General features: G+C 46.9%; 8 protein-coding genes across 8 annotated transcripts; 4 read left to right on the top strand and 4 right to left on the bottom strand.

Annotated features, from left to right (window-relative positions):
• Positions 1 to 377: 377 nt before the first annotated feature.
• Positions 378 to 1,109, bottom strand: VFPPC_03642 (SPP30 protein; the record flags this gene model as incomplete). The annotated part of the gene is made up of 2 exons (XM_018283120.1): positions 378 to 816; positions 910 to 1,109. The coding sequence occupies 2 exons, from the start codon at positions 1,107 to 1,109 to the stop codon at positions 378 to 380; spliced, it is 639 nt and encodes a 212-aa protein (XP_018147864.1).
• A 976-nt stretch (positions 1,110 to 2,085) lies between these two features.
• Positions 2,086 to 3,542, top strand: VFPPC_13501 (hypothetical protein; the record flags this gene model as incomplete). The annotated part of the gene is made up of 4 exons (XM_018291276.1): positions 2,086 to 2,268; positions 2,332 to 2,453; positions 2,512 to 2,532; positions 2,588 to 3,542. 4 exons carry the CDS (start codon positions 2,086 to 2,088, stop codon positions 3,540 to 3,542), a joined length of 1,281 nt encoding a protein of 426 aa, XP_018147863.1.
• Positions 3,543 to 4,013: 471 nt separating this feature from the next.
• On the bottom strand, positions 4,014 to 5,604 carry VFPPC_13500 (heterokaryon incompatibility protein (HET) domain-containing protein; the record flags this gene model as incomplete). The annotated part of the gene is made up of 2 exons (XM_018291275.1): positions 4,014 to 5,175; positions 5,240 to 5,604. 2 exons carry the CDS (start codon positions 5,602 to 5,604, stop codon positions 4,014 to 4,016), a joined length of 1,527 nt encoding a protein of 508 aa, XP_018147862.1.
• Positions 5,605 to 6,607: 1,003 nt separating this feature from the next.
• VFPPC_13499 (hypothetical protein) lies at positions 6,608 to 7,335 on the top strand (the record flags this gene model as incomplete). Its single annotated transcript, XM_018291274.1, has 2 exons — positions 6,608 to 7,019; positions 7,070 to 7,335. The coding sequence occupies 2 exons, from the start codon at positions 6,608 to 6,610 to the stop codon at positions 7,333 to 7,335; spliced, it is 678 nt and encodes a 225-aa protein (XP_018147861.1).
• A 1,313-nt stretch (positions 7,336 to 8,648) lies between these two features.
• Positions 8,649 to 9,402, top strand: VFPPC_03640 (glutathione S-transferase (GST), C-terminal; the record flags this gene model as incomplete). Its single annotated transcript, XM_018283119.1, has 3 exons — positions 8,649 to 8,972; positions 9,008 to 9,078; positions 9,129 to 9,402. The coding sequence occupies 3 exons, from the start codon at positions 8,649 to 8,651 to the stop codon at positions 9,400 to 9,402; spliced, it is 669 nt and encodes a 222-aa protein (XP_018147860.1).
• Positions 9,403 to 9,564: 162 nt separating this feature from the next.
• VFPPC_03639 (udp n-acetylglucosamine o-acyltransferase) lies at positions 9,565 to 10,032 on the bottom strand (the record flags this gene model as incomplete). The annotated part of the gene is made up of 1 exon (XM_018283118.1): positions 9,565 to 10,032. One exon carries the CDS (start codon positions 10,030 to 10,032, stop codon positions 9,565 to 9,567), a length of 468 nt encoding a protein of 155 aa, XP_018147859.1.
• A 6,737-nt stretch (positions 10,033 to 16,769) lies between these two features.
• VFPPC_03637 (hypothetical protein) lies at positions 16,770 to 17,903 on the top strand (the record flags this gene model as incomplete). The annotated part of the gene is made up of 2 exons (XM_018283117.1): positions 16,770 to 16,824; positions 17,155 to 17,903. The coding sequence occupies 2 exons, from the start codon at positions 16,770 to 16,772 to the stop codon at positions 17,901 to 17,903; spliced, it is 804 nt and encodes a 267-aa protein (XP_018147858.1).
• Positions 17,904 to 18,253: 350 nt separating this feature from the next.
• On the bottom strand, positions 18,254 to 18,712 carry VFPPC_15685 (hypothetical protein; the record flags this gene model as incomplete). Its single annotated transcript, XM_018293438.1, has 1 exon — positions 18,254 to 18,712. One exon carries the CDS (start codon positions 18,710 to 18,712, stop codon positions 18,254 to 18,256), a length of 459 nt encoding a protein of 152 aa, XP_018147857.1.
• Between the last annotated feature and the right edge of the window lie 59 nt (positions 18,713 to 18,771).

Raw genomic sequence — 18,771 nt, 5'->3', positions numbered from 1 at the left:
AGGTAGCGAGGCATCGACAAGTGGTTATGGACAAATTATGAGAAATTGCGGTTCTGCTGCACGCAAAGGGCCATGTCCAGTCTGATCATCTCTTTTATGATGGTAAACGGAGAAACGAGGCGGTCTTCAAAGAGGCGAACAGGAATTCTATTTGAAGATAAGAGGGTAGAACAAAGTAACCATGTCTGATAAAATCTCAAGATCAGGAGTCGTGATAGCTGACATGTTCTCCTCCAAGAGCTCACATCACGAACATGCCAAGCATGGGGCAGACTCACGCTCATAACACAAGGATATCATTCCCTTGTAAACCCAAACCCAATCCACAGATATCCAACACCAAATCACCATCAATGAATCCAAAAAAAAAAAAGAAATCAACTCTTTCCCAAAAAGCCCTCCCGCTCAACAACCTCATCCCGAAAGTTGACCCGAACCACCGTCTTACCAGGCAACATGACCTCCCCAACCGTAACCGCCATAACGCTGGCTGGAAAATCCGCCCCTTCACAAACTCCCTCCACCACACCTGCTACAAACGCCGCGCAATTTAGCCCGCTTATCTCTCTTGGCACGCTAATGTACTGGTTTACAAGAGGCTTGTTATCGATAATCCTGTACTGGTTAGGCGTGTCAGGGTCAATAGACTTTTCAAGACGGTCTGCCTGTCGGCCAAACAGGTGCTGCCAAACGATTTGCTTAATAAAGTCTAGGAGGGAGATGATGCTTAGGGGGCGGAGTTGTGAGCGCGGCGGTTGGCGGTAGAGGAGGAGGTCAAGGAGTTTAAGGCCGATAGGGTGTCCTTGCGTGTTAGGGCTGGCATAGGGTTCAAATGTTAGTTTTACCGTTAGCCGTCGATCTTGGGGCCTCAAAAGCTTCATGTTGGAATATGGCCTCTAGAGTACATACCGGTGCTCTAACTCTTGAACTCCTTTCACCCTTCGCTGCGCATACACAACCATCTCGCTAAAAAGATACGCAAAGTTCGCTTGGCTTAGTTCCGCCGCCTTGGATCGGTTTAATGGTCGGTGGTAGATAGTCTTGCCATTGCTGGGTACGCGTAGCCTGGGCTCTTTCGTCCCTTGGGCCGTAGGTTGTAAGTTCGACATGGCCGATCTGTGTATGCGATCACCCTACTGCGGAACAATCTGGCATCGCCGGACCGTGATTGTTCGCGGGACTGACATCGATGATGGAGGAGTGAGGAGAGAAGCTGTCGTTGATGCTGCACCCACACTATCCCCAACCCTAATACAGCTATATATCGTTATATCCCAGATACCGATATTAAACGGCGCCTATATAAAACTATAGCATATAATACGGTAGCTATATTATATTACATAGTAATATCCACATATAGTAATACGGATTTCTATATCGTAAATACTATTAGACACACTAATTGTATTAAAGGGTGTGGTTTCAACATGTCGGGATTGAATTGTCTGTTGCAACTGCTGACGCGTCTAATAAGGGTTGACACTTTATACGAACTGGGGCCACATTCGTGCATGGCCAACAGCTCCGTCTGTGCCCGTCCATTTGTGGACAAAATCTCGGAACACCAAGTGGCCCTGACCCGTCTTATGCTGTAGTGTCTCAAACAGTGATTTAACTAAGTCACAGTATGGATTCATGTTAATTATCGAATCATGCCTTGGTTATAGGATTGGTTATAGGATTCGTTAGATGAGTCAGCGATCAATTAGCTGCTGACCGGATGATAAGTTACCGTTCGGATTGGTCGATTGAAACCTTGCTATTAATAGAAGCCAAGTATCAATCACTATATAGCCAAGAAGTTTCAAGCTAATTAACACTTGGCACGCATCAATGCTACCAAGGCTATTGAAACCTTGCTATCCCTTTAGCTGAGAAACTGTAACTTTTAGCGTAGCAAAGATCTTAACTAATTATATTACCTCTACTTTGCAAAGGTATAATATAAAAGCAAGCCCAAACCACAATAATCATAAGCCTCTAAACCACTTGAAACCGTTATTCACTGCAAACATTTTACTCAAATACATCTTACTCAAATACATCTTCGCTTAGTCTCAAATCCACCCTTACATTACAATTATGGCAACAGTAGCTATGAAACTTGCCGAGTCCGCCCTCTCACAATTGGGATCATATGCGGTTGAAAATATCAAGCCAGCTATTAACAAGCAGCTGGGAATAGAGACAACTGATGAGCTTTTGAAGAAGGTTAAACAGGAGCTCGACGAGGTCAAGAGAGGCCAGCAAATTATCAATCAAAAGGTTAGTTATCCCTAGCATCCTTTTCAGTTAACAGAGAACTAAAAGACAGCTTCAAATAATTAGCTTGAAAGCATGACGGTAGAACTGAAACTAGGTTTCAAGTCAACCCAATTTATTGAAGCAGAAGCGAAGATTCTCTCTCGTATGATCTCATTTGGGGATGCCATGGAGGGAGCTATTGCTGAGTGCGTTTACCTTATGATAAGTCCAAATAGTCGGATTTTTAGCTAACTTGTTATTTAGTGAAAATGGCAAGACACTTGGGTACGTTTACTTCTACCCTACGCTGTATTTCCATTCGTTCTAACCATTATAATAGCGATAACAAGCAACTGCAGTCGGTACTCACAGCGATTGCTGCAGAGATTGACGGCATGCGAGACCAGCTACACTTTGTGCAAGATGCACTTCTGTCCCGTGAAAATCCCCAGAAAGAGAGTCTTATCGATGTTGTTAATGCGTATTTCTGGAACAAGTACGGCGGTGCCCACGGTCTCAGTGCCGAAGGCGTTACCTATGGCATTCCATCTTACGTTAAAGATATCCAGGGGTACTTCAAGTCCATCGCGCAACTTCAGCTAACCGCCATCTACCTGATCTCTTGGGCCGTCGATCCAAATGTGTTGCGGGTAGAGGCGAAACGCGCTATTACCCTTCTCGATGATCAAGCGAAAGCAATTAGCGACTTTGTTCCCTCTGGGATCGACATCACTGATATTAACGGCAAAGGGGACGCCTTTTTCCGCCAAATCGCCGGAAATGACGATTGCTTCATGATTCGCGAGGCCTCTGGAGAAAAGAATTTCCTTGTTTTACGCACGGTTACTGAGTACGCACAGAACCCCTGGTACTTCGTAGGTTTGGCACCCTGGGAAGGCAACATGATGACCCCAATGGACTACAGATGGAAGCTTGAGCCGGTTGACGACGTGGAAGGGTACAAGCTAATAGGTTGGGATATTGATGGTCGCAATGAGCCAAGGACTGTGCAATGGGAGAAGGACGCGAGCGATTGGAACGCATCCACAGGCAACAGATACACCACACGTAACAAAGGTAAAGATGTGGTCTTTAAAGTTATCGTTGTGAAGGCAAGCACGGATTCCAGCTACACAACTATACGTCTCATGGATACCGAGGTAGCACATGGCACGGACGGACAGACTCCCAAGTGGTTCGATAACCGAGCTAAAGAACCCTACACCTTCGAGTTGGTGTATCAAAACGGTCAACGGTATAACACTTCGTTTCGCGATAGTACTTCTGGTTTTTGAATGGCTCCACGAGCTCTGATAGCACCTACTAGCGCTTGCCACGTCGTATAGAAAATCTATAGAGAAATCACTACAGACTTTCCAGCCTGCACATACCAACGGGTGAACCGTGCTGAAGCTCCATCAACACAGGCCAAGCAGGATCGTTGAGCTACTATTTATAGATGAAACCTACCATTTTAGACTGTCTCGTGGGATCACATCTATCCCCATGTTGATACAGTAGACCACTTAAACCATTTCCCAAACCATACTATTAGGTTGTCTAGAGTGGGGAACATGGACGGGCCATTAGTTCAATTTAAACGGTTTACAACAGTTGGGATGACGGTTTGATGTGTATAATTGCACAAACTGTCAATCTGAATTATTCAAACTAAACGGAATAAATGGCCAGTCTGAGGCTCTCAGAGGGGCAGATTAGACTACCGGGAGCCCAAGCAGCACCTACCTAGACTTGGGATAGCTCTCTCAAATAACTCTTTCCGCTTTTTCTGGAAGAGACAAGGCAATTTCGTCGAAAGTTTCAGTTGAAATACTTGTCTCGTCGGCCCAGATATCAACCAGGCCCCCAAAGAACCCTTTCTTGTTCCTCAGATCTGTGATAAGAATGCATCGTTTACCTGGAATATTATTTCGGCTTTCGAGGTCTGCAACCTGGAGATACTTCGCTTTTGGACTGGGAACTGCGACAGAAACCCCAACCACAAATACCTCTCCTGTCTGCTGCTGTTCATAACGTCGCGCATACACACTCTCATTTAGCGAAAAGACAGGAAATGGTGCGGTAGTCGAACTACCAATTGCAAGAACATTGGAAGACCAGGACAGCAAAGGCAAATTGTCGACAAAATTGACATCAAAAAAGATCCCGAGAGGTAGAAAATAGCCATCCACGATCACTTCCGACCAGGACTGCTTGCCAAGCTGGGGTGGCGGAGCTGGTATGAGGAACAGTGTCCACTGATATCGTTCAAGTAGAGCCTTGAAGAACCTCTCCTTGATTAGCTTCAGCTCCAAGTCGTAGCTCACATCAACAGCTTCTAACTCAAGAGCTCCAAGTAGAGCCCAGCATTGGTCTGCGGGTACAGTGAACTTGCGGCTCTGTTTGCCAGCGAGAATATACAATGGTGAGTGTTTGGTATATGCCACAAGCCCTGTTTTGAGGATAGTGGCCAAGATACCTGCTGTGAAGGGATAATTCTTGTCTTCGTTCAAGATAAATTTGACCAGTCTGCCTATTTCAGTTTGGTCGTCTCCTGGATCTCCATCACTATGTCTGATGAAGGCAGTAGCAATACCTATTGCAAGCCGTGTAACCGTGGAAGTCAGATCAATGACGCAAGCTTGGCCGTCATGGTGTATGAATCGATCATCTCGAAGGGTTTTACCCTCGTGGTCAAGTAAAAGTGTCTCGCTCAGCAAGACGCCTTCTTGCAACGTCCAACCTGACGTCAGCCACGGCTCGTGCTCTTGACAAGCCTTGAGAACTTTGACAATCTCGTTCAGGTAGGCTGGTAGTCCCTTTTCCGGGTGCAAGCGGCCCTTCAGAAAGGATTCCAGGTCGGATCTGCCGTCCCATTTGGTATCATGGACCCAGACTATACTTTTCTGGGCGCCTTTATAAATGTTCCTATGTGGGTTAGCACAGAACTTAACTGAAGTGAATACATGAAAATAGAGGGATGTCACCATACATTTGCTTTTGCAGCTCCTCTGCTTGGATGCGCCTCAACTCTGGGCTCATCTTGGATTTATCGCCTTGTGGGACGCACATCCAATCCCACCATACGTATGTTTTGCCCATTGTCTTCATTACGGCCTTTGCCTCCTCCAATGTAAAAGATTTTACAAGAGGAACGTCCCATTGAAGACCTTTGGGAGGGTTTGGAGCAGCCTTTCCTGGGACGGCTACTCGGCCCCATGTGTATGAAACAATGCCATAACCCTGCTTTTTGACTTCATCTTCAACATCGCGGTAGCTCGAAAGAGACCATTTGTCAAGATTGAGAAGCCATCGAGGATGCAGGTTGTTGGGCTCGGGGACATTGAAAATAGCCATGATGGAGAGAATAGTATAAACCAATGGACGAGAGTATGAGATACAAAGGTACACTTGGGAGGGGGTAGAAAAATGAAAATGGGAGTTGTAGAGAGAGGAAAAGACTTGAACTTGAAGTATGAGGAACTGAGACTATTTGTATGTGATTTTGGAATATCACAGAAAAAATAGCCAACTCTCTGGTCGCCACCCTTATGTGCAGGCTTCTTTGCGAATAGGTGAGTGCGCTCCTTACAGTTGTTACGTATATCTGTGCTTTGACATATCTCCAATGCAAACATCTCAGCTTGGTCTCTTTCAGCCGCCTGACCACTTTGACGTTGTGTTACATGCTTCTCATCTAAGTCTATTGTCAGCTAGCCATCTTCTTCAACCTTGTGATACATACACCCCAACCATGCTTTAGTCAGCAATCTGATTTGCCATTATCTTTAATGCATGCACCTCTATTAGGTCTTCTGTCATCTATCTACTTTAATGCTGTCTCTGATGCGCGCATTTCAGCGATGTCTTTCTTTCAGCCGGTCGAAAATTTCAATGGTGTAATACATGCACCTTAACAAGCCTTCCTTCCGCCAGCCGCGTGCTTTGTTGGAGTCCCAAATTGGACTTCCAGCCGATGTGGTGGACATCTATATGTCAGTAAGCTCTGTGTAACATGCATGGTGACAAAAACCTTTTCTCACTTCGTGTCTTGCTATGTAATGACTACAGTCAAGCTTCATGACAAAGCCAAAGACCTTTGACTCTCCGGAAGTGATGGCAAAATGATAAATACTGCTTGTCCTTCCCTTCTCCGAGCGAAAGTTTCTTCACAATCAGCTTCGCAACATCAAGGAACATCTTCTAGCCACAACACAGCTACAGTTTCTTCCTTAATATCAAGCACCTGCAGTCGAAAAAATAACTTTGTTCACCCCAGGTATGGTGTTCCATTGACATTGGATTTGTATAAAAGGCTAATTTCTGTTGGTAGACAAAAGAAACTGTCCTAACTATCATCATGGGTAACACCGAGACTCTTACGATTAGTGTCGCCAACAAGTCAAAGGCAATGCAGAATTTTTACTTATTCCAGGAGAAGCCAAGGGTGCCCGGTGTTGATGAAGAACAGATATTCTCAAATGCCTATGGTGTAGCATCTACCATCCAGCCTCCTGGAATTGCAACATTCACCATCAATCACACCTACTATGCTCTTTGTGGCACATCGACAAATCCTTTGGCAGAAGGCGTGACAGTGAGCACAGTCATTCCCGAGAATGTTGTCCTTGGAACAGGTAAAGGTGATGCTACATTGGCACGGTTGACAACGAAGGAGCAGCGCCCCTTGTGGCAGCGTCCACCACAGACCCTAAAGGCGCTTAATGGGTTTGGCATTCAGACGGATGGCTCTTTCCCATACCCGAGTGAGAGTAAGTAAATATTCTAAATATCAAGGAAGCTAGCTGACGGAAAATAATAGCCAATATCTTTATTGGTGTTGGAGCCGATGATCCTGTTAGCGGCATTGGGAACAAGATTGCTGTAACCTCCATTCCGGCCGAGCCTTCCAAAAAGTACACATTCACACCAATAAAGAAGTACTATGTTTGCACGGGAGACTATCAGCGAGGCGAAATAGTTGATGTCAGCAGTATTGGAAATCCATTTGAACTGGATTTGACTCAAGACCCAGCTCATCTTGTGCAGTTGGAATATGACCAGTTTGGGAAGTTCACACGGAAGTGATTCACAGGACCTAAGCCACTATGGTCTCTACAATCAGGGAATACCACTTGGGCCAGCTACAGTTCCGAGGCTGTCCCGCTTCTTTTTGTTCTTTTCTGCCGACCTGCAAGTCTTCTCTGGCACGAAATGCCTCTCGTTAGTGTTTGAACCTTTTTGCAACACTAGTTTTGACAACGTCGACATCTGACACCCTCAATCTTTGTTTCTTTTCTTTGCAAAGCCTTTGTTTGTGGAAGTCCAGTCGACTAGGAGGGTGCTTTGGTACTGGGATGAATAGCAAGGAACCCCCAGAGAAACAACCACCTAACCACTGCAAACCCTGGCTATTTGGCAACCCGTCACGAAGTTTCATGCTCTCGTGAAGGGGGGACCGGTCGGACCTAGCCTTAGTTAGCAATCCTCAATAAATTGATCCTCTCGCTCTTTTACCACTTTGATTCGCTCATATTCTCCAGCTCGATTGTGTTGCTACGTGCACCGGTCTTTCAAGAGACTCAGTCCGATTTTGATTGCCCAAACCGTCATGCCGTCTTTACGGCCTGCTAATCCTTTGCCGCCTACCAGGAGAAGGGGTTGCTCTGGAATCGACTGCAACAAGACGCCTCTCTGGCGAAGATCACCGCGGCAAATGTCATGTCTAGCATTTTGGTAGACTTGGTCGTAGAAATTGAAGCTGACCATGCACTTGACTCGTGGTCATACAATGTCGGGGTTGAATACCGGTCGCTTTTAAATCTCTAAAATGCGCGAATTCCTGCGAATGTATATAAGATATCGCCCATGCCCACTATTTCATTCATCGGTACTCTGGAGTTGGTGCGCCTGCTTACTCAATCCATTCGTGTGAGATCTTAGTTTCAGCCCATGTCTCAAAAACCGCGCGGTTGATGACTAAATATCTCCCGAGTTGGAGTTCTTATACCCCGACGAGTTCGGCCAAAAGGCCTGCGGGGCTTAAGTTATTGGTCTTATAGGACAGTCTCAATTTAATGAAACAATGGGGCCGCGCGGGTGCTGATGATACCGTATTTTGTCTTTCCATAATTTAGCCTACGCATTCTGCCGAACCAGTGTACAGAACATCAGCAACAGTGAGGGAAGAGTACCGATCTGTTATTTATATCCCGGCCATAGTTGCTTGCATATATATATGTATATCTAAGACATTAGTAATCCAAACAACTACTTCAACCCCATGTCTTCCGCGGGTAGAAGGTATAAAATACCCAAGTCCACCCTGACAGCACATTCCTAGACTGGTCCTGCATAGGTCTCAAAATACGCACGACTTTCCCCATTCCAATATCGCAATCATGGCTATCAAGATATACGGTGTCGCAGTATCTACTTGCACAAAGCGAGTAATTACCACCCTTTTGGAGAAGGAGGTTCCTTACGAGCTGATAACTATTGACTGGTCCAAGGCTGAACACAAACAGCCGGAGCATCTTCGAAAACACCCATTCGGCAAGGTTCCTGTTCTTGAAGATGATGGATATTTTGTGTTTGAGAGCCGCGCGATTTGCAAGTACATTGCAAAGAAGTTTGCCGGCCAGGGAACCAAGTTGATTCCAGATTCCCAGGATGATAGAGGCTACGGTTTATTTGAACAGGCAAGTCTTGCGCTGTCTTACCATGTGCTAGGCATTCGACTAACAGTTGTTGCAAACAGGCATGCTCCATTGAGACGAGCTACTTCAATACTCCAGCGGAAGGCATCGCTGACGAAAAGGCATTCAAAGCGTACGTCTTCGTCATGTAAAATGCTGAGTCTGCTGTTAACTTGATTCTAGGTACCGAGGAGAGACCACGGATGAGGCAGCCGTGGTAAAGTACGTTGCGAAGTTAGATGCAGCTCTGGCAACCTATGATACTATTTTGTCGAAGCAAGCGTATTTGGCAGGAAACGATGTTTCACTGGCCGATTTGTTTCATCTTCCGTACGGTCAATTGGCGAAAGACTTGGGGCATAAGGATTTATTTGAGAAATATCCGAATGTGGACAGATGGTTCCAGCAACTACAGAGTCGAGCAAGCTGGGTGCAAGCAAATTCGGCGACGTTGTAAGGCAGGGATATGAAGGCATCGTACGCCTTTGGCAACAATGAAAAGCCCACTTATCGCGCAGCTAGTCTTTTGCAGTAAATTTTATGCCCAAGGCGACAGTGTGAGTGACTCAATATGAATCTATGTTGTATTTTAACTTGGTATGACCGCTCTTCACGTCTCTCAAATCTTATTCACTCTCAATCCTACTCCAAGCCCTTCTGCCGGACAAATCCCATTCTCAGACTTCTTCATAAAGGACACAATTATATTCATCTCGTCCTTGATCTCATCATCATGCAACAAAGTCGAAATGCCATGATCATCGCCGAGAAACAACAAGTTCATTCCGTACAACAGCTTCCTTATCCTTTCTGAGCTCCAGCCTAATCGTTTCAGGCCCTCAACACTAACGCCCTTGGTACGAGCACCGGTTCCAAGAACCAGAGAAAATGGTAGCACATCGCGGTTCACCAATGTGCCCGCCGCGATAAAAGCACATTGCCCAATGTTGATCCGTTGAGCTACACCGACGAGACCAGAGATGATCGTGTTATGGCCAACAGTCACATGGCCTGCCAATGCCACTTCGTTAACGAGAATCACGTTGTCTCCTATGCTGCAATCGTGGGCGACGTGGGAGCCAGCCATGAGTAGGCAATTGTTTCCAATACTTGTTGATTGCTCAGGTGTGCCTGTGGCTCGATGTATAGTGACGCATTCTCTTATGGTACAGTTGTTTCCAATGACAACCTGTCCTTGATTGCCGTCGATTGGCTGGCGGTGTTGCGCAGAAGCTCCGACAACGGCGTTTGGATAGACCAGACACTCTCTTCCGAGTATTGTATGCGACAAGATAGATACGTGAGAGATGATACATGTGTTGGCACCAATCGTCGTGGCAGGGCCAATGTAACAAAATGGTCCTATCTCGACTCCAGCTTCCAGAACGGCACCATCATCGACCACGCTGGACGGATGTATCACCACTCCGTCTTGCATTTTAAAAACACTAGCCAATATTCTGGTTGTTTGTTTCGCGGTGTCGGTACACGAAATGGCTATTAACACACCGGCGATCACAGGCTGGCGCGAGGCGATATTTTGTACCTTGCGCTACATGGATCCCAACGCACCGTTGTCACGTATGCTCTTTTTATATCGCTGAATACGATGATGACTGCATAGGAAATAGCATATTGCCACTCCCTGGGAGGTATTGCCTCTCAAGCTCTGTCCAATCGCATGACACCGCGTGACTGTGAGCTGAACATGGTGAGCCCTAGCGATGTATGTGGTGCAACTTGTTTAACTAGGTAATAAATTATCCGTGGAGCGAGGAATGATGAACGAGAGAGAAGCTGTCTGTCATTGGACATGACCTGGGGACCTTCAGTATTACGCCGTGTCATCTCTTTATAACCCTGCCTTTGTAACTTCAGCACACCGCCGTCGTCGAACCGGCCATTATGTCTTAAAACGGGGCGAAAACCGCAAGTTCGAAAGTGTTTTCCTCTGAGTAGGGACCCACAAAGACCTACGACTTTTGCTTGGCCGATTTTATTACTACAATAGGAATCAAAGCTCTGTAGTTCTTCCCAACGCCTCTTCAGTCATCCTCAACGGCTCGGTTCACAAGCCGACAAGTCCGGCAGCCAAATCCACAGTGTGAGTACCAGTCCAGTTCATGCCATGGCAATACGCAATACCTGCAATCTGGGTCTCACGTCAGAAATTTCTCAAAGGATGGTTGTTGTAAACAAGGCCAAGCCTGGAGACAAGTCAACAATTTTGCTTTGCAAGAGAATCGTGTAAAATTCCGACAAATGTACACGAATCAAGTCGCTGTCGTGTCGCTTAAAATACAAATACAGAGCCATGCATCGTTCCAGGAAGAAAATACTTTTAGCCACAGTCTGGTCCGATTACCCCATGTGAACACCTGGCAGTGACGGTATTCTTTGGGCAATTGCAAACCCCTAACATATTTGATGCATAGTCACACCGGCCGATACTCTCAACATTCGCACTACCTTCCTCTGCACTAGGCATTCCATGCCTGTGTGTACTCGAATTCGGCTGGTCGTTAACCTCGCTAATCTGATCTGGTGTAATTTCCCGTTTGATCGTTGTTGTGACAAGTATACCTCCACAGTTACTAGGCCCGTTGCCACTTAGGTTACTAGCTGAGGATCGATATGGATTAGTCTGGGAGTCTTTCATGTACGCTGACGCGATGGAACTCAAGGCAAACGATTCCAATTTTCGCTTTGAGCTCCGTGCGCTTGGTCTGTTGACCCGCTCCACGGATGGTGGGACAATCAAGGAGCCAGTGTTGTCTTTGGAAGTGATCCATTGAATAACACTAGCAGAGAATACGACTATTAATCCCTTTAAGCGTTCGTCCTTCTACCGGGTGTACCGTCTTAAAAAGGACTTACTGTCTAAATGGCAACTTATAAAGCATATCCAGGCTAGTTCTCCTTGAAATGATAGCAAGATTGTAAGATTTCTACGCACAGATAGGTAAGTATGGCAGATGACTTATTGAACACAGTCTATTGACCATCACGTACACGATGCTGCTTATCAGCATGGCGACAGCGCCGAGGAGAGTTCGCAAAGCAACTCGTCGTAGTCTCATTGTAGGCGGCGACCGTAACATATTCTTGTATGAATAGAGACCTACATAGACGAAAATGATGAGTTACATTGGTATATGTTAGTACACGTTCAGTTGTGCGCGCCGACTTACTGCAAAGGGGAATTAAGAAGAGAGTGGTCAAGTAGATATTAACCACGGCATCAAACGCAATAAGGGGAATTAAAACACCTGTTTCTGTGCCAATAACACACTGCCCGTTCTCCAATTTACTTATGCGGCTGTGACAAGCAAGTCGTGTTAGTATCTTTCGAATATACTGTGGACTATATGGAGCGATAAGTCTTACAGCATGATGTTAAGCATTCCCATCACTATATATAATCCGAGGACGCCTACTGAGTTGAAAAGGTACAGTTTTGAGCGAGTTCGCCTCTGTCCAGTATTTCGGACATATCGCTGCCAACACGATTGTCAATTTGTACAAGAATAACAGAAAGCCTAGACATTGGTTGTAACTCACAGCCCGCTCCACCAAGAAGAGGTAGACAAACTTTCACCTCTTAGATCAGCGAAATACATCCAAGTATACGTTGAGGGTATTGCCGTCAGTAATACTCACAATCTAGTTATGCAGTTAGTATTTGCAACAGGAGGGGTAGACAAATTGTATTCATTTGATGCTAAGCGCACTTTGGTTGTAAGATAGCAACACAGACAGAGCAATATGGCAGAGTCACAAGCTATGAAACTGGAGTCTGCCCCAACGGACTGTTGTAGAATCGTAGAAGATAAAAGGAATATGTATGAATCGACATATATCGCAAAGACCACTGCCAGAAGGACCTAGAATTAGCTAACATCTAAGCGTGGTTGATTCAGTCACCAAGAGGAGGAAACTTAACGCCAAGTGATAAATGGAAGCTGCTTCCATGATGTTACAGCCGACAATCGTAACGCTGTAAAAATTATATTACTTCATATTTCGTCTATGTTTAGAAAGTCAGCCACCAGGGCTGTAACTTACTTAGGAATGAAGTAAGCACGGAAATCGCTAAGAGTGATAAAACCATGCCAGATGTCGGCCCAGGACCATCTGAAATCGCTTTTCGGAACAACATCAACATAGTAAGTTGCGTATATCTGTATCCAAGAGCTGGTGTCAACCGAGCCAGGTGGCCTGGGACGAGGGGAATCAAAGGACAGCCGGAGGAGAATAATAAGGTATTACAAATCAGGGTAATGGGAAAAGCTGAAAAGGCTGGTGCTTCAACCCGGTGATGGCGCCTAGATGAGAAACCCGCAGCGGATTGAGGCAGGGCCGAGATTGCTGGTGCCGATATCCGCAGAGCAATGGCGGTTTACTTATGGCAAGCAACGGAGTAAGAACAAGGACGTGCTGCTAGTGTCAATGCCGAAACGCTCTGTAATATCCCATCAGAGCGTAGGAAAGTGAATCAACGTTACGAGGCGATGGAAGTAAATGATGTACAACATCCAAGAGGCGACCTGAAAGCCGTGGATTTTGATCAGCGAGAATGGACGGAACGACAAACACCCTTATGACCACAACAACGCTAATTCGAAGACTAAGCAGGATGGATCAATTTAGAGAGCCATCTGAACAGTTTCATTAGGCTTTGTGGCGTTTGTGTCCGCCGGCCAGTGACCTACTATACTCCGTAGTGGCCACACCAATTTGCCTTGGGAAACTACACACAGATTATGCAACACGTTCTTTAAAAATAGGGGGAGCATAAAACTTGAGGACGAATTCGTGAGATATGATAGATTGAATCATGAAGCAGGTGTCGGAACGTACACCCGGAGTGCCTCCCGGTATAGTTGATCGAGGGAGCGAAAGACTATGACATCGACCCCTCCATTTCCTCCCCATGTCCTACAATTTCAGATGCATCGAAGGGTGCCACTAATATGCACGATGAAAAAACGAAAAAGAGGGGTAGACAGGATTGACGGTGACATAGGCTGCTCAGCATGTGCTGTGCATCGTGGCGTACTTGCTTAGATCGGTGCTGCTGGCAAATAATACGTCGTAATATATCCCAGCAGTTATATTCTGCGCTTCCCAACTTCCTCATGTATGGGCTTGGGACTGGCAGCAAGACAAACTTCGGCAACGTCGCCGTCATGATCTGGCCTGTGAGTCCTCTACATAGCATGGCCGGCATCTGAGCATTGCTGAATCCCTCATACCGCCGTTAAAACCTTTATACTGCTCTGGGCCTCCTAGATACCCTGAGATAATTGTTTGGTTCGATAATTTAAACCACAGGAAACTGGTACGTGCATTGTGCCCATAGTGTTCCATCCAGCGCTCGCTGCGCTCCCTTCACTCTTGCGAGAGTGGTTTCAGTATGTCATCGCACTTCAGCAACAGGTCATCTCTGCATCAATCGGCCGAAATTTTCAATTAATCAGGATTTGTTGCCTCTCATTCCATGGGCTTCTCCTCACCTTTTGGCATAGCCAATGGCACAAGAAGCTCACACCGAGTGGCGGCTCCAGAAAAGTCCAGCAGGAGCAGAGCAGCCACAGACATGTGAGCACTTCGGTGATAAGTCCGATGTATCTCCCTCTCTGTTCACACCAAGCTAGCCAGATCCGATGCGAAAGCCCACAGATTGCCCTCCTCACGACTAGGAGTCCCCTTAAAGTGAGTATTTCATCAGGAGTGGCGGGTACCAAACCGCCTACATCGACCTCGAATGCCAAAACCGCAGAATTTATGGGGTAACAGAGACTATTGGCACAGTCTGACTGCAGTGGTAGCGGTATCATGAACCGGAGTGCGAATATAAGCACATTGGAATCAACGGCCCGTGGCGCACGTCACCGGAGGTAGGCCACAAGGGGTCAATGAGAATCAATTATGATGAGCACTTGTAGAAGTGTGGCATTTCCCGTTTTCTTGGCATATTACTTGCAATTTTGATATAGTTAGTGGCTGCACAAGCGAGCAGTCAAAAGATTGGCTCGCCACCGCCTTCTGTGTAAGTACTTGACTGCAAATTGACGAATCAATATGAAGAGATTAGACTCGGAACCAGACATGCGGATCTGAAGACCGCCTGGGGAACACCGATGTCCCCTCGCTTCTTTCTACACTTCAAGTAGCAGTATTTGCAGGCACGGGCACATGACCCGAAAACTAGAGTGGCATTGAATGACTGACTGTTATATGCGGAACTTGGCTTGGGTAGTATATAGTTAGTAGCTTATAGTACCCATGCAACTGTGTACTTGCGGGCTTTACAGCTTCATTCGCGAGCACGACAAAACTTGAGATTGAAGAACCTCCTGGGTAGTGTAAGTCAAGTACAAGGATTTGCTGTGATGTGTGATTATGGATGAGGTTCCGCAGTTTGTCGTATCCTATGGTCATCTTTATGCTGATAAAGGGAACCTAGCTGCACTATATACATCTCTAATAACAAGCGAGTAAAGTAGAGTCAAGAAGTTGGAAGTGCAGGCAACATTCTGGCCTAGTTTGAAGTAAAACTATAAATGCAATAGTCAAGCTTTTCCACATTCGAACCTATTTGCTGCAATATAGTAGGATGATATTTGAGCAAGTTTAGTGACCTGGTTACTAGAATGCAGAACGTTCATTCTCTTATATGTAAGGAAGTCCTAAAACAAGAATCAAATAAACAAGAACATTGCCTGCGCCGGCTCGCGGCACGATAGTCGACGGTGCATCCTGTCAAGATCAGGACGCTCATCAAAGGAAGAGCAATTGGCTGTGCTATTGCCCGATATTGCTGCCTCAGATACGCAAGCATGCGGATGTGGCGGTACGATCCTGGGCTCTTGTGCATAGTATACGGATTCCATGTTTCGGATTCCGAGCATTGAATGCTTGACAGTTTTTGTACCCAAAATTTAAACTTGATGAGTCAATATTGCGCTGATGAGTCCATGACTCTGATGAGGCCAAAACCCAGCTCTCTCACCAACATTGAATCCAATCAGCCACTCCCCTAGGACCACAGGAGACCGTACCCAGGAAAAATAGCACCCGTCTAAATCGTCTACTTTAAGACATAAAGAATATGCGAAAAATAAAAATACATCACGCAGAAAACAACATCTATCAAGTATATCTCATGAAAGCAAGATGTCAAGTGTCAATATTCGTGACCAGACTCGTCTGTCCTGGTAGAAGGTTCGGGCCCACAATCACCCACCGCACCTTCCTTGTCAGTTCCATGTGGCACGTGCCGCAGCGGCCACCAGAACAATGTTCCAAATGTTCGCATCAAGTCTAGTGTCGATCTTCCGCCATCCGCCGCCATCTTCTGCCACCAAACCAAACCCTCACCACAAGCCCACAAACCCCTTACAGAAACCTTTACACTTGACGTTGCTGTTCACTCACCTCATTAGTGTCTCTTCTATCAATACCATCGCCTCATGTCAACAGATACAGGGACCAAGCCCTCCCGCGGCTTCCGTAGTCTTTTCTGTTTTTTCCGGCTCAAAAAGTCGGAGCGAAAAGTTGGCAATGGCGACTCGGTGGAACCGCCACGACCTCTACTTCCACGAGAGCGACGCCGACCTCTGACCCCAACCGTCATGGTATTTCCAGACATGGATTCCACAAGCAATGCGCACATGTCATCCATGCTACACGTATCGAGGAGTCCCATATTCATGTGTCTGCCCCCCGAGCTGCGTCGGTCCGTGCTAATTGAAGCCCTTGGAGAGCGAACATTGCACTTAGATTTAAGGCTTACACACCCGCTGGTTGATAACGTCCACAATGACCCTAGCGACATACACGGCGAGCATGGCTGTGGAAAAGCCCCATTTAGCCGGTATGCCGCCAGGGATTACAACGCACCTAAGATCTGGAGGTGGTGGAGCTGCGAATGCCATCGGTCATTACCCCCTTCTAAGTTATTACCCTGTTTCAAGTCGACAAAGCAGGTATCCCAAGCATGATAGGTGCATACGTGGCGAGGTGAACTGTTGCCCTTTCTGGTCGCCTGACGGACGACGATACGCCTGTTCTGGATGTACGGTTGGCGCCATGGGATGGTTACTGGCTTGTAGGCAGGCGTAAGTGTCTGGTCATCTTGACTCTTCAATGTTGTGTCTCATCCCTCCATATGTAACCTCCAGCTGTCTGGTAACTAACACCATAGTTGATATTCCAAGCTATGTGGAAGGTATTTATGTGCTCTTCTCTACCAACACATTCTTCATCGAGAGCCAGGCCATACTAGATGCCTTATTCTGTCCTGGCCCTCACATCCACCACTTAGTTCCTCAGGAGCGCCTTGCCTCCATTACCTCTCTGGAGCTAATTTGGGACCTTTCGCTCTTTGGTCGGCTTCCAAATCCAGAACCAGACAAACCAGGCCACCACCATGACCCAGACCGCCGCCGAGCTGCTGATCGGGACAGGCTGGCCACGCACCTCCGCCGTATTGGCGACGTTGTCCCAAATTTAACCAGTCTAGTTCTATCCTTCACTGAGGCCCTCTACTTCGGTAGTGCAGTGAAACCGCGAGACGCTTTAGACGAGATTGATCAGGTGCTCCTCAGGCCGCTGGCCGATGCTGTGGCGTGCCTCCCGCGGCAGAAGTGGCCAGTCGTTGTCGAGCTTCCCGAGAAAGTCTTTGATGCCGTCCGCCGCGCGGCAAGGGACCAGCTATTGGGATTACAGCCGCCAATAGACGAGCAGCACGACGGTGTCTGGTCACAATACCCTCTAAGCCCGAGTGGAGATCAGGCGAGCTCAGGTGATGGGCTGAGCCCTATTGCTAGCTCTGCACCTAATCTAAGACGCCGGTATGATACAGATGGGGATCAGTATGGGGATCAGTATTCTTACTATTATATTAAAGAAGGCGTTTGCACTACTCGCTACTGGGAATGCACGATGACTTAACACCCAATCACATCTGTTGTGAGATGTAAATATGGAACGACCACTCTTGAAATTCAACATCATGCGAATATCTTCATTGGTAGGCTGGATTCATTTCATTTCAAGCCGGTGCATACCCATACATTGGGCCAAAGTCCTGCACACTCGCCGGCCTTGTTTACTGCAGGATTCCAAGCATAAAAGTCACTGATGTTCACCAGCTCGTTAGCCACAGCATGTAAAGATTACACTGCACTAAATCGTGTGTAATGAAACGGGAAGGGATGTCTGGGTGGTGAGGAAACACAGGGACACATGAGTCTACATACCTGAGAGCGATCCCGGCCGAGTTGGCAATCACCCAACAGCCATCACCGGAGTTCACAAAATAGAGACGCTTGCAACCGGACACCATGCCGTTCTGGACTGGGCGCTCGGGCTGTCCTGTTGGCATTGGCACTTGAACCGTGGTGGTTCGCGTTGTGGGAGTGCCAGGAACGGCCACGCAATACCAGGTGTTTTTCTGCAATAGTATAAACCGCGCCCATCAGCTCATTACTCGAGAGTCGAGACGACAGGGGGGATGAGGTTAAGGGGAGCCTGGGATGCGTATGTACCTGGTGGCCTGAACAATCCGCCTTAACTGCTGGATGCCATGCAATGAAGTCCGTCAAAGAGAAAGCACCGAACATGCTGGCTATCAACTGGCATGTATGCAACCCCCTCATCAGATACCAGGCCTTGCAGTCAGTAAGCATATCCGTCTGCACCGGTGCCGGCTGCGTGGTTACAGTTGCGGGCATGGGCAAACTATCCGACTCGAAGGCCATGACGCAGTAGTAGTACCTTGCCCAGAGCCCGTCGCAATTACCGTGGAGGTATAGGTTCC

This window comes from Pochonia chlamydosporia, chromosome 2 (genome assembly GCF_001653235.2).
Source record: "Pochonia chlamydosporia 170 chromosome 2, whole genome shotgun sequence".
NCBI classification, from domain to species: Eukaryota; Fungi; Ascomycota; class Sordariomycetes; order Hypocreales; family Clavicipitaceae; genus Pochonia; species Pochonia chlamydosporia.
The sequence above is the reverse complement of the archived record's forward strand: the minus strand, read 5'-3'. Positions and strand labels throughout refer to the sequence as shown.